At 42.4% G+C, this 14632-nt stretch overlaps 1 protein-coding gene across 3 annotated transcripts in view; it reads left to right on the top strand.

Moving 5' to 3' along the window:
- The window catches only part of PTPRN2 (protein tyrosine phosphatase receptor type N2), a 617090-nt gene extending 602881 nt beyond the window's left edge, over nucleotides 1-14209 (top strand). For all 3 annotated transcript variants that reach the window (XM_048951018.1, XM_048951017.1, XM_048951019.1), the window contains exons 22-23: nucleotides 7261-7334; nucleotides 12992-14209. In XM_048951018.1, the coding sequence (XP_048806975.1) occupies nucleotides 7261-7334; nucleotides 12992-13063 (146 nt within the window). In that variant the 3' untranslated portion in view covers nucleotides 13064-14209. The remainder of the gene's footprint in view (nucleotides 1-7260; nucleotides 7335-12991) is intronic.
- Nucleotides 14210-14632: the final 423 nt, after the last annotated feature.

The raw sequence follows: 14632 nt of genomic DNA, 5'->3' as shown, positions 1-14632 counted from the left end.
GTCATCATTACCCTTTGTGTGAGCACGCCTGTATAAGTTAAATTTAAGTGCATACCCTCGTATTTTCTGGAGTCATCGTGGGTGACAGTGGGGTATATTACCCCTTATGGAATATAGATTTTGAAATTCAGTTCCTCACATATAGTAATTTAGGCATATTTCTTTTACTTTTAACTTCTGGGGGAAATTATACATAACAAAGAAGCTATGCATGTTGAGAAGGATGCTATAATACAGTCTTATGTATGCGGAAAGGGGGAAAGGCTGGGTCTCACATTAGCACCCATCTGCTCCTGGACTGCATGTTTTTTCTTCATTGATATAGGATATTACCTTAAAAACCAGTGTGTCAATAGTGAGTTTCTATTGCTGAAAATCAGTGAAAGCTCAGCAGAATTGTTTTCCTGTAGCAGTTTTTAAAATACCTGTCAGTTCCTAGCAGTTCCTTCTTTAGTTTCACCTTCCTTTGAACTGCACTGTGCTGAAGCCACATCGGTTACATTTATAGGTGTAGGTAAGCTGAAAGTGCAGTTTTCAAGTATTAATATAAAATATGTGAACAGTATCACATTATGTATGTAGATTGTGTGTGTGCATATGTGTGTATAAGACTGTCACAATATTTTTCATCGCTTTACTTTCATTAAAGTCATCCCTTCTCTATTTATATGTCTTCTTTGCCTGGTATGTGTTTTGTTGTTGGGGGTTTTTTGGTGATGGTGATAGTTTTGGTTTTTGCTTTTTTAGTGCTTTCTTTTGTTGCTTCTTTTGTAAAGTAGTGAAATTGTCATTTGGATCTGATTTTTAGATGTATAGAATCACTTACGTGTTCTGACCAAGCATATGGATTGTTCATAAATTCAGATATAGGTTGAATCCATCCGTAACTGCATACACACATGCACACAGAATCAGTGTTAAATAAAAATGCCAGCCTGGATACATTTATTTTCTTTGTTATCTTTAAATCATTGGGTTTTGCTGATGCTTTTCTCCTCCCATGAAAAGCATTAAAAGTTCCTCCTGGCTGTAGCACAACTCCAGCAGCTCCAGCAGTAGACATTTGGGCAAGTAAAAATTGCTTTTATTTTTGTAGTTTCTACCTGTTGTTCAGCTCTCTCTTTCGACTCTAGTATTTACCAGTGTTTTTAGTTAACGGGCACACAGACGATGTAAGTTGAAGCAAGAAAATATTCTTGTTTGGATTTTGTAGCAGTTACAAATCAGCCGTCACAAGCAGCAGTTCCTCCTACAAAGTGTTTTTCAGTGCTGTGGTGTTCCCACAGTGTATGGCAGCTGGTCTGTCTTTTGGTTGTGGTTCCATGGTGCTTTTTCCTTTGCTATTTCCATTAAGGTTTCAAAAGCAGGGGGTGAGGGAAGGGGAAAGCAGCAGCCACAAAACACGCATGTCAAACACCATTAGATTTAACAGATTTCAGCGTTTGTGAGCCTGAAACCACAGTGCAAAAACTCATCTCTTTTCGACTCCGGATTGTTTCATATAACTGTAGAAGAATAAAGCATCTAGCATTAAGCATCTCACCTAACCTAGTTGTTTAGGTCTCTTTAGTTGCCATCAGAGAGTGATTAAAACCTCTGGAGACTAATTCTCAGGCGAATGAATTGCCCACCAGGGTCTTCCCACCTCTCCTGGCTGTTGGGAGAGGAGATGACTAACTCCAGCTCGAACTTCAAGCATGGCTGGAGTAGATAAGATGAGGCTGAGCCTTTGAGACTCAGCTAGTTAGTAAAGACTACCGGCGTGCTATAAAAACTAATGGTCAGTGAAGAAGTGGTGTTACACTCCCCCTAGTTATGACCCTCTCTTCTTTAATCAGATTGAATTTGCCCCTCATATGGTGTGATTAAATGTTTCACAGCAACATTAAGCACTCAATGGTGCAGACCCTGGCTGGAGCAGCTATGCAGGCCATCCTTTAGTGGCTGTCAGTGGGAAGTTGGAGGCATCTAGGGCTTTGGGGGCAGTGCAGATCTGTGGCATATCCATGCTGTGTCCAGCTGGCATGGGTGCAAGAAACAGCATAGCTGTGAGAGTGTCTGTGAGTGCTGATTTACACTGTAGACTCACCAGAGTGCCCACTCTGTTTCTGTACCCCTGTACCCTGTGCCATGCAGGCATTAGGTTCCTGGCAGACCTGGTTTTAGGCACTGTCTGCTCTTTTTCAGGGGATGCCTCTCCTTGGGGCTCCACAGCTCCCTGTCTGTCTCCTTGCCGAGACAAGGCTGAGCTTGGAAAATGTTATGCTCAACCCAAGAGAGCCCGTTTGTGAGAATACTCACGTGGAGTGAGGGGAAAGGCAGCATGAAGCTGCTGTGCACGGCGTTGGTCTGGCCGTGAGGCGTCTCATGTAGGTGTGAGTCACACAGTCATCACCCAAACGTGAAAAATGTTTGTATTCTTCTTAAATGCAGACCTGCTGTGATGAGACAGCTGATTGTCTGTGCCAACACTATATTTTTGCCCTTATTTTTTTTCTCACTTGTATTCTTACTAGTTCACAATGTTAGGCTTGAGTCTTCCAACTGAGTGACTCTGAGGCTAAGAGCTGCCAATCAGCAGCCTCTTGCAATTATTAATTGGGTCTTTTTCAGCTTCTAGCAACATCAGTGGAAAGAATGGCATCTTCCTTCACAATTTCAACAAGCCCGTTTTTAATCTGACCTGACAAGTCTCTTTGCCCTTTAAGGTCTAATTCAAAATCTATAGAACATAATACATATAAAAAGATGCATTCAGAAGGTAATGTCTGACTATTGAATATTTACTGCTGCAAAAATATAGGTGTTTGACAACTCATTTCAGTGTTCCCCTTAATGCTCTGTTATTTTTCTGTGGGATAAATTCTTACTCCCACACAGATCATCATCGTCTCCTTACGGAGAAATGGTAGCAGTGCTAATAATCCCATATTTACAACTCTCACCGTGGCTCCTGCATCATATACTCAGTTTTGGGATCATTTTGTGATCAGGAAGAACAGAAGCAGGGCTGAGGGAGGTGTAAAGGGTGTTGAATTAAAAGAAGAAAACAGAGTATTTATCTAAGTCCTCACCTCCTTACTATCCAAATAGATTTGCCTTCATAATAACTTACAAGGTAGGAAGAAAAATGGTTTCCTTTATAAATGTTGGTGTGAAACGTAGGTTGAATTTAATGATTTAACTGAAGCAGTGCAGGAAGGCGGAATCTCAGGCTGGAAGAGAAGTCAAATGAGCCTAACCATAGCACCCTAATGACCAGGCTGTCCTTTAGGACTAGCAGTAACGAATTTATAGCTGTTCTGCAGAGTTATAATCCTATCTGTTGGAGGATGTATGCCTGTAGATCTGAAAGTTTTTCCCAGCTAGAAAAATCCTTTTTAATGTAATATTCATGAGTGATATGTATTTGTGAAACATGCACAAAGAAAACTCTTCAGCTTTGGTAATTTAAAAAGAAACCCCCCGCAAATAATTACTTTGATGAAGTATTTAAGGATCATTTTATTTATATAAATATACAGAAGATTCAGAGAATCTAGATTCTAAAAAATTCCTTTTAATACTGTGCTTTAATATAAAATTCTTTCAGTCTCACAGAATGTGTGCTGCACTTTTCATTAGTAATGAATAAAATAATAGGACTTTTGCCTTTGCTTTCAGTGCAAGTATGTTCAAGCTTATTACACAAAAATGAAATCTAGAAACTTGCTTTAATTAAGGCAGAATTTTGAACTAATGTAACAAATGCTGATTGTTATTATAACTGAAAAAATGCCAGTATGTTTTCAGGTGCACAATCTCTGTGCTTTGTTGAGCCTGAAAAGCACTTTTTCATTATAGGCATCATCATTTCTTCCCAGCTAATGTATAAAAACACATTTGTCCTCTTTGCAAACTTCGTCCCATTCCCATACCGTCGCAGTGATTGCAATGCTGCAGCAGAGTGGAAGGGAGCATCCTTCATCAAGTGTCTCTCTTGTGTCTTGTGCCTTTCAGGATGGGTCCTCTGTCAGGATAGAGGGAGGAGACAAGGAGGGGAAGATTTCATTTTTACAATAATGAAATTAACATTAGGAAATTAGTAATAATTTTAAGTATTTTGAGCTGCTGCTGGTCGTGTCATGAAGCCTACTGCAGCAGCAATGGCTAGCTCATTAGTTGTTGCACGAGGAGCTGGGGATTCCACTTTTACCCATGCTCTCCTGACACGCTGGATCCTCCATTTATATGACTGTTTGAGGGCAAACACTTTAACCCCTTGAGGGCTGCTAATCAGGAGCACCAGCTGTTAAGTGCCAGCATGCTTCCTGCTCTGCTGCCTGCGGGGAGAGAAAGGGCTGGAAAGGATATGACCCTAAACTTCAGCAACTGCTTTTCTCCTTGGGGGCAAAGTATAATTCAGCTCGCGTCTTCTCTTGTGTTCTCTCAGTGTACGCGGTTGTTTCTGATGCGGACTGTTGTGCACTTACTGTGCATACTTAAAGTCTTTAGAAGGATGATGGTTCATTGCTGAAGTTTAAAATCTGCCTTGTGTTAGTGTGGAAATGCTTTAGGAGGTATTTGCTCAGCTAGCTCACTGAGCTGCAGAGGGATTGCGTGGTTGTTTTTTTGCATCACTGCTGGTACAGCATTAGTTCTCACTCTGAGTTACATTCTCCCATTCATTAAAAACACGTGATGAAACCCTGTATGAAAAAGGAACCTATCTCAAACAGAACCCAAATGTATTCCCTACAGGATGAAATACAGCCAGAAGTGAAAAGGCAGTTCTTCATTCTTTAAATGCTCCCTCTTTTATCTCCCCTTTTATTTTCGGAAGCCAGTAGTATTGTTAAACAAATAAATATTGGCGGGGAGAAAAGATGGAAAATCTTCCCTTTTTGGCACATTTCTGTGTCTAGCAATTTATATTCAAACTCTGTTGATTTAGGCATAATAAGGCAATAGATGGAGAACATGTACTGGTGGATGTGGGAGAGGTCTGTTCATGTGGAGAGAAAAAAAAATCCTGCTGGCTTTATTCAGTGCCATTAATTTCATCCTTTTTCTCATGAATTTTCTGTTCCAGGATATTTTTCTTTCAAAACAGTGCCCGTCTTTGTAGCATGAAATTTTGCCTCTCCAGGCACTTAGGTAGTTCCTTTCACCATTGTATCAGAGGCGTGTGAGAAAGGGGTAGAAATGGATCTGTGCCTGTTCTTTGCCTTTGCCTGTCCACCCTTGGTCTGTAAGATAGACACGTGCCTTGGACAAAATCGTGCTTTCCTCACTTTACTTTTCTGTTACTTTTGACTGAGGCCATCAGAAGTGTTTGTGGGTGCTGTGCTGATCCCAACCCGTGGGCTCAGGGGTACTGATGAGTGAAAAATGTTGATGCGGGGACTTTTGTTGGCAAAACCCTCCAAAGCTAGCCTCCCATTGAGCATCCTGGCTCACCAGGACTATTCTTATGTTCCAGTGCAAGCATATGCTTTAGTGTTTTGCTAAATCAGGGTTTTATTGTCAGGCATTGTTCATACTATTAGGCATGTCATTCTGTTAATGATGATAAAAAAGCAAGCATCAGTTCACCAGTAAATGCCTGCAATCTGCATCACAGTGATGGAGGAATTAACCCTTTCAAAGGTAGGCTCAGAAGCCCATCTGGCCATTAAGGAGTGTTATTAGGTCTTGTCAGAAACCTTTTCCCAGCACCTAATATGTTACTGTGTTGTCCTGAGGCTAGAGTAGCTTCAGATGAAGAGCATCTCTCTCTGGGGAGGGCGCACACGCATCTGCAGCCACAAGGAAGCCCGTGGGACACATGGGCTCACGAGCTCAGTGGGGTTCATCCTTGCAGGGATGCTAACTAGGACCGTGGTTAACCTCATCTGTGCATGTCAGCATGTTAAATTTTCCTCATATCTTAATTTCTGAGAAAGAGAATTCCTCTAATGTCAAGCCAAGGTGCTAGTAGGATATTTTAATCCTGGGAATGTAATGAGGCCACAAGTAAGGCTGTAAAGCACATGAGATACTTACATAACCCCGCTCCCATGGAAGGCAGTGGGGGAACAGGAAATTCCCGCTAATTTGTGCTTGCATGGGACCAAACACCGAAATGAGCTCCTGTGCTGTGCCTTCACAAAGATTGTACCTTTTCTGATGGTTTCCAGATAAGAGGCAGCTGTGAGACCTACAGCAGATCGAAGACATTATCACAGCTACTGTCACTGTTACCAGACCTAAAAGCATGTGTTAATATGTATTGTTCTGTTCCTTTTAAGCATGTGTGTTGGTTTTTTTTGTTTACTTTTTAATAAAACTTACTATTTTGTCTAATGCTGTTCCCTGAAAATTCCCATACAGTATGGAGGGGAGTGATAGGAGAAACGTACAATGCCCCAACTCATAGCAGTAAACAAAAATGCCTGAGTTGGCACTGTTACATTTACTGAATGAATTCATTCCAGTTCTGATGCAGCTGATATTTTCAGGGAGGCACTTGCAAACTGATTATCCTCTTAGGAAGTGACAAATGTATGGGGCAGTGGGGGATGTGGAGTGGGAATGGGGCAGTCCCGCTGTGCTCATGGTGCCCGTCTGCCCAGTGCTTTGGTGTTGTGTGTTGTTCTGGCAAGATGCAGACGGGACAGATGTGAGACCAGATTCCATCGCTGAACTCAGCAGGAAGGGTTTCCAGCCCTACATCTTCTCTTGGAGTTCATGCAGGGGCTAACGGGAGGAACCAAGGTTTTGATTTTTTCTCCAATAACACATATCTGCTTAGGCACTGAAGGAAAATGACACGATGGAGAAGAATCTCAAACTGAATACAAAATTGAGGAGGAAAACAGCAGGATCTCAGTGGCAGGTGGCAGAAGTTCAACTGAACCTTGTTTTAACAACATCAGTATTTGTGTGGGTTGGGCCCTTCGTTCCATGCATAATCCTAGAAGTGACAAAGGGCACTCAATGGCACGGCCACAGTGGACCCTTAGGTTCTGCTAAATAAATTCTGCTCTAGGTACAAAGGCATTTTTAAGAATTTGTTTTTCTCTAGCTTTTCTTGAATTAATGTTAATAAAAGCTGCCCCAACCTCTTCTTTTTCTATATGAACACAAAAATTGCAGCTGCCTGCCAAGTCTGCTGAGAGATGGATGTAATAATTTTCAATTGTACTGTTAGCCCAAAGGGAGCCCGATAGCAAGAGATTGACAGATGCAGCATGGATTATCTTGTGCTCTGAACTCAGCCCAATTTGTGGTTTGTTGCAGGTGCTAAAGAGATTGATATTGCTGCTACCCTGGAGCACTTGAGGGACCAGAGACCAGGCATGGTCCAGACGAAGGTACTGTCAATAAATCCACTGGGGTTTTAAATACATTAAAGGTCTTTCACAGTAGTTGTTTTCATGACAGAAGAGAGAGGGTATGACCTAATTTAATGCACGTCGCTTGCTGATTACTGTTTGGCTCCCTACCAACTGAGGTTTATTTATGCTGAAGATTTATCTAGGCTACTTTCTTTGGTGTTTACTTCTCTCTCTTGCAACGTCTCCAACATCTATCTTGATTGCCATATATGAACGGCAATCAAGATAGTCTACAGTTTACTAAAGAAAATGTGCATGTGAAAAAATGTCATTGTTTTCATCCTAAAATATGGATTATTTTTTTAGAGTAAGTGTGCTTAACTGTGCATCTAATATTTTCTAAAAGCCTTCATTAAAGGGAACGTGACTATTGGATTTGATTTTTTTTTTTTCTGAAAGTAAAGCTTTGAATTAAAGGGAATATAGCTTTGAAGGAAGTCAAGTCATTTTTAGCATCTTTGAGGGGAAGAGCTTACAGTGTGTCTAAAGCCATGTCCTTTATGGATGAAGCATTGTGACTGCATTTGTACCCCATGGTGTGGTGAATATCTTACTCTTTAATTACCATCAGTTGTAACAGCCTCAAAGTTCTCTGTAATATGTAACTTTTAAGGATAGCTGGCAGTGTGACTGCTGTTCCTTCCATTAGGAATGAAGCTTTTTTATTGTTACAATTTATATGGAATGATGTTAGGGGGTATTTGCTGCAAGTTAAAGATGCACACGTGACCATAAAGAAAACTGTTCATTACATGGAGACCAAACAAATCTGAATGTGACATTGTAAAACCTTGAATGAGAGTTATAACCCCAAACTGAATAACTGGAGCAAAGTGGGTCTGGGGGAACCTATAGGAACGTTGTAACATTTAGGGTGTTGAAGCTGCTAAGGGACAAAGGTGAAATAAATCTGTTTTTCAGGAATCATTGGTTCATAACTTTTCCTGAATCTGTTTTTAATCATGCTGTCTTCTCACTTAATATTAGAAGTGATACTGGAAAACAGGGAGCAGGGGTGACTGGGTGCAGATTAGGTATTATTTACCCAGTAAGTAAGTAGATGAAAAATTAAGATGAGCCAGCCAAGGCTAACTAACCCATATCAGCAAGTAAGACATAAAATTGTACACATCTTTCTTCTGCTCTGATTAATCTGACTGGAGGAAAAAAGGCCTATAGCACACAGCATCCAGTGTCTCACATGTGTATTCCAAGGGAAAATGCAAGTCCTGAGCAAACTCTGTAAACGCACCCAATGTATGGCAGTTTATGGCAGTTCTGTAGAAATATGGAGCTCTGATTCTGGTTTGTCTCTCTTTTCTGAGAAATTACAGCTTATTGCCTTTAACAAAAGAAAAAACAGAAACAGCTCCAGAAGCAAAGAATGAGATGATGTGGATAATTTCTCTTAGTTAGCTCAAAAATAGTTACCTGAGTCCCCTGAGAAGCTCACTGGAGATATTTCTCCCCTCCAAACATCCCTCTGGAAGAGCTCCAGTGTTTTCAGGATGAGAAATTTTCCCAGGATGTGGCTTATCTCACCTCTTGCTCCTTCTTCCATCATTCTTATGTTCTCAAAACCACCCAAATCACTTATTCAAACTAATGTCTTGCAAATTATAAATATCTGGTTGCATGCTAGCAGTGCAGTGTCCCCAGAGAATTTTTCTGAGGGATTTAAACAAACCCCTGTGCTTTCCCAACTGAATACAAATGAGGAATATTAGACTCCTGGAGTAATTTAAAACAATGGATTAAAAGTCAGGTTAGAAATGCCAGTTAGAGAATATCCTTGGGCAAAATAAACACCGACTTCCTTTAGCAGTGTGATTGTGTTTCCAGCAGGCAGCGCTCCACATTTTTAATAAGCATGCGAAAGATTTGTTTGCAACATTTTGTCTTCTGGAAAGGATCTTTAATTCACAAGCACTGTATATAATAAATGGTAATGAAATTATCATAACGACATTCTGCATTTCTGAGAAGCATAATAGTGGGTTTGTGGTTTTGTTACTTATTTTGCAGGGGAATCATAAAGTAGAATTGATATGCCACAAGTGAGAGGAAAAAGTAATGTGTGAAAAGCGTGTTTTCTGTCATGAGAAAAATATTCCTCCTTTTTCCTGTGTCCTTCCACTAGCAGTCTCTACTATGATGCATATTATACATATATGCTACATCCTGCATGCACCTACTTTGTTTTCCAGAGAATTTTTATTTGAGGTTTTAAAGAAATTTGGCATATTGTTATGTATTTCTATACTTACCATTTCTAAATATGTTCACGTCACCTCTGCATTATAAGTGGGCTGACAATACAACATGCCTGCCCAGCTTGATTTTCTAGGCAAAGCCTAGGTGTCTAAGTCAGTAGTGTCCACGTGAGTAGCACATGTGAATGAGCTCTAGAGAATGTCAGACTGAGCTCCATTAAAATTGTTGCAGTTGCTTTTATCTTCGGTTGTCCTTATGTGTAAGTATGGAAGGGATGTGAAGGCTTTCCTTTGGAGAGTGGTAGTACACCTCAATTGGAGCTGCACTGCATGTGTTTTGCAGAAAGAAGGAGGGAGAAGAGCTCAGATGCAGCATCCCCAGAACACCCAGTTGTCAAACATCTCATGATCAAACATTTATTTTCTGTCTCCTTTATGGCAACATTTCACAGTCAGTTTGGAGCTCTGGTGTAAAGATGCTTTATGAGTTGTTTTGCCTCGCTAATTTAGGATCACACGTGATGGAAGCTGGCAATCTCCACTGAAGTTCTCTCCAAAACACATGTCTAAGCGTGGAAGTTGGTGTTGCTCAATTCAGGGTCCTTAGGTGAGAGCTGCCTTCTCCATGGCCAGTGCAGCGATGCCCCGTGCTCTTGTGTGAGCCACCCCTCTGTGAGAGGCAAAGACACTTCAGGGCTGATTTGCTGAGTGAATTCAGTTATTTTCAGCAATGGGACTAATATTAAAATATTGTAATCCCTGATCTTACAAGTTTTTCTTTATGGTAAAATGAAGGGTACATGAGGTACCTCATTACACAGGTGATAGCAGCTTCCCTCCTTCTGGACAGTCACCAGCCTCTCAGAAGAGGCATTTGACCATGTGGACACTTGGCTGCATCACCCTGCAGCCTGGCAGTGCTTGGATCAGCTCCCCTACTACTGCCGTGCTCCCCATCTTGGTTCTGACGTGGTGCGGCTGGGTGAACGCCTTCTCTGTCCTCCAGCTATGCTCACACGTTCATTGTGCTATGCTCAGAAAATAGCGGCTGCTCTTGGGTGGCCACCAGCGTTTCCTCATCTGCTTTAATTGCAGAGACCTCGAGGCAGGCACAGGCAGACCCACAGACTGTTTTCTATGCCTAATGAGGGTGAGTTCTAATCTTCAGGGTGAGTTGATGTGTGATTAAAAAACAATGGATGCAGTCCAGCAAATGTGCAAGAATGCCATTTTGACAGCACCAAACAGAGGGCAGAATTCTTGAACATTGATTTCTCTGAGAAATTATTCTGAGTTTCAGTCTTCTTTTTCTGCTTGGTAGCTGTGCCCACTATGGCTGCCCTCTGAGGCATCTGCACTCAGGAGCTGGATGCAGAGGGTTGAGACAAGGTGGACGGGACTGACACTGAAGTGCAGGAGCTAAAAGTCAGTTGTCTTCCTGGATTACGAGTCGCTCACCGATAGTTTGTCCTTTCATCCTTCCTGCAGATTTCCAGTGTTGAAAGTGAGTGCTGTCGGGCCAGTAACCGCCTTCAGGGCTGGCTGCGTTCAGCAGCCATTTGCCACTGCTGCACCCATCCCACACAGCCCTGGGCAGCTCCTGCTGCACACCCCTGTTCTGACTGGAGGCACAGATGGCATCCTGGCAGGGTTCATCTCAGACTTCGGTTCTTAAAGTCACTTCCTCCAAAGCTCTTAACCCCAGTTGGTGTAAACCACTGGAATATTTCTAGAAAATCCAAACGCTTCTGCACAGTCCTTGACTGCTGTCCTTGGTTTGCTTATTCTCTAAGTAAAACACACACATTTCTTTTTCCATCTGAAAAGAAGCAGACAGAAAATCATCCTGTCAGATATTTCATTAAGCTAAATTTCTGAGAAAGATTACTCACTCTAGAAAGTACAACACCTGCTAACCTTGAGGAAGCAAAGCTCCCTTGTCCTTCTTTAGAACCAGACAGTTTAGGAGCACGTTAGGGTTGCAGATAGGTGTAGTGGCTATTCCTGCCTGTGTCCTTCACACCTCCCCTACCTCAGCATAGAAATCTGTTACTGATTTTCTTTTCATGCTTATGGTAAATTAGTAGCATAAACCTTCCTGAGTATTTCCTAAATGTGAATAAAGTGGACCAAATATTGCTAGGTAATTTGTGGGTACCGAAGAGCAGTTGAAAAAGGAAGCTGGAAAAGACTAATAAGAGGTAAAGCAAAAAGCAGGCACTTCTCTGTTTAGTAGGCATAATGTGAAGAAGTATATATTTAGCTAATTTCAACTAGAAACACCTGAGAGGAGCCAAAGTTTCTCTTTTGCAGTGTATCGCCTACTTCATATCTCAGTGTTGTTAATGAGTTTCTATCTTCGTGTCAGAAAGAAATGGCTGATGATCAACTACTCCCAAATGTTTCTGGCCAAGCAATTGCAATGCATCATTGTGTCCCACTTGCTTAGTTTCTGCTACCAACATTTTTCTCCATTAAAATGACTCCAGTTTCAGGATGCTGTCAAACGTGTTATATGGCATCAATAATCCCCAAGCATTTTGTTCCTTGCTGTTGCAACATGCAGTTCATCCTGCATATTCCTGTTTTCAACAATGTCTTGAGGATGCTCAGCTGCAGAGCAGTGCTCCAGGGCATTGGAAAGTTTTTTGGTTGTTTATCCAGGGTCAGAAAGGCTTCGCAGACTGCTCTTAACTAATAGGAGAGCTGGGCAATCACCAGCCACATGAATTTTTAAAAGAGCAATTTTTAAAAGAGTTGGGGCAACCCTGGCTCTGTGTACAGACTGGGGGATGAGAGAGCAGCCCTGGAGAAGGGATCAGGGGGTTGTGGCTGTGGACAGGTTGGGTCTGAGCCAGCAGTGTGCCCTGCAGCCAAAGGGCCAACCGTGCCCTGGGGGCAGCTGGGGAGGGAATTCCTGCTCTGCTCTGTGCTGTGCAGCCTCACCTCCAGCGCTGGGTGGGCACCACGTTATAAGAAACTAATCAAACTATTACAGTGTCCAAAGGAGGGTCACAGAGATGGTGAAGGGTCTGGAGGCCAAGGGTGTGAGGAGCACTGAGGCTTCTGGGTTTGCTGGGCACAGAGCAGAGCAGGCTGAGGGGAGGCATCATGGCGACTGCAGCTCCTCACAGGGGCAACGACAGGGCCTGAGGGAATATCATGGAGCTGTCAGGGGAAGGGCAGCTGGGGGTGAGGGAAACGCTGTGCTGCAGAGGGCGGTGGGCATGGAATGGGCTGCCCAGGGCAGCGGGCACGGCCCCAAAGCTGGAGCTCATGGAGCACTGGGACACTGCTCTGAGAACAGGGCTGGGTTTGGGTGCTGCTGTGTGCAGCCGGGGTTGGACTCAAGGATCCTTGTGGTCCCTTCCAACTCGGGATATTCTGTGATTCTATGATATGCCTTTGCTCTCTCCGCAGGAGCAGTTCGAATTTGCTTTGACAGCAGTTGCAGAGGAAGTGAATGCAATACTCAAGGCACTTCCTCAGTGAGCAGCTCGGTGTCCCGGAGGTTCCCGCAGGATCCAGCCCTCGTTTCCTCATCCTCAGTCCCTGTGAATGTTCTTGGAAACCGTGACCTGACCTTAACTATGTATTTTCTGTTGTAACCACATAGTGATAGGGTCCTTAGAAACTCCTAAGCTGATAAAATTCAACAGTTAAAATGTGTCTTCTGTTTTTGGGTTTTAAAACAAATTTTAAGAAAGTACATCAAAGCCTCGGATTAAGTGACAGAACAGTCCACCTAATCCCTCTCTCATCCTCGAAGACCTGAATGTCAAACTTGGAAAGCACACATTCCTGTTCTTAATAGCGAATATTCAGTATTGTGGGTAACTAGTGCAGTTAATATAGTCTCAGAAAACAGTGTTCTGTTGTATTTCGTAACTCCTTAAAAACCAAATGAGAGTGAGGGGCCTGAAAGGGATGGCAATTGTCCCTCTACAATGCCGAGCGGAGGCATGGAACTGTGCAGAGGGTGTGAGTAAACACAGGTCTAGGCTCTGGCAAAGGGAGCTTGCACCTTCTCATGCTGAGCTTTAGCAAGCAAACATTTTCTTAACTGTTGTTTACTTTTCAGCTTTGTGCTGTGAATGGAAGAAAATCTGAGCTATAAGTAAATAGGCCAGCACGGTTGTTGCAACTGGGGAGAACAAGTTGGTCACATTAATGGGAACCTGGGGACCAGTGAGCACCACAGCTCTGGCCAAGTGCCTACAGCGTGGAGTAGGCAAGCATAGATGCACCTCCAACCATGAGCAAGGCACCTGGCCCACCAGGTGCATGTCCAGAGCTGGCATGGACACGGATTGCTGACATTTTGGGATTACTGAGGAAGAAAACGGGACTCTTCTCTTTATATTTTTGCATTTTGCTCTTTCAAGCTCTGCTGTGCGATCCTTTCGAGCCGGGGAAATATATTTCTGTAAAAGCCTGGCTGAAGGAAGAATTGCCAATCTGCATTTTATGATCCTCATCAAGTTTGTCTGAGCCAGACATTTGTTGCACCTTTCTGCTCTTTTCCTTTTTCGGAATGACGCCTATTTTAACTATTAATGGATAAAGAAGCACATAAGTTTCAGAGATTTTTCTGTTCTCAAATCCTAATACCTGCTGTTGCAAAGTAATGCTAAAATATGGCTTGGTTATGCAATTTTGCTTATGTGAAACCACAGTTTTAGTTGTGGCACTCTACTAAAGGGATTGAAGCTACTGATGGAAAGTACTCTGATTTGTTAGAATGAAGGGCCTGAAAGTGACATTTTCAAATGTGACTCTGAATTTCATTTTCAAAACTGAATACTTGGACACTTTCATCTGTTATCCTACATCTCTGTGATTTAAACATTTTAGTGTTGGTTGTTGTTTTTTTCCCCCAAAATCTTAACAGCATTGTATACCTGGAAAATACATAATTAAATCTGATTTGGGAGGCTGAAAGTTTGATAAACTTCTGATCAGTGAAATGTTAAAAACACAATATTGGAGAGTTTTGCTGGAACAGAGGTAACGGGCATCTATTGAAATCAACCAGGTTGCAGTTTTGCGTTGTAGGCATGA

Source organism: Lagopus muta, chromosome 7 (assembly GCF_023343835.1).
Source record: "Lagopus muta isolate bLagMut1 chromosome 7, bLagMut1 primary, whole genome shotgun sequence".
Lineage (NCBI taxonomy): Eukaryota > Metazoa > Chordata > Aves > Galliformes > Phasianidae > Lagopus > Lagopus muta.
This window is presented reverse-complemented; position numbering and strand designations above follow the sequence as displayed.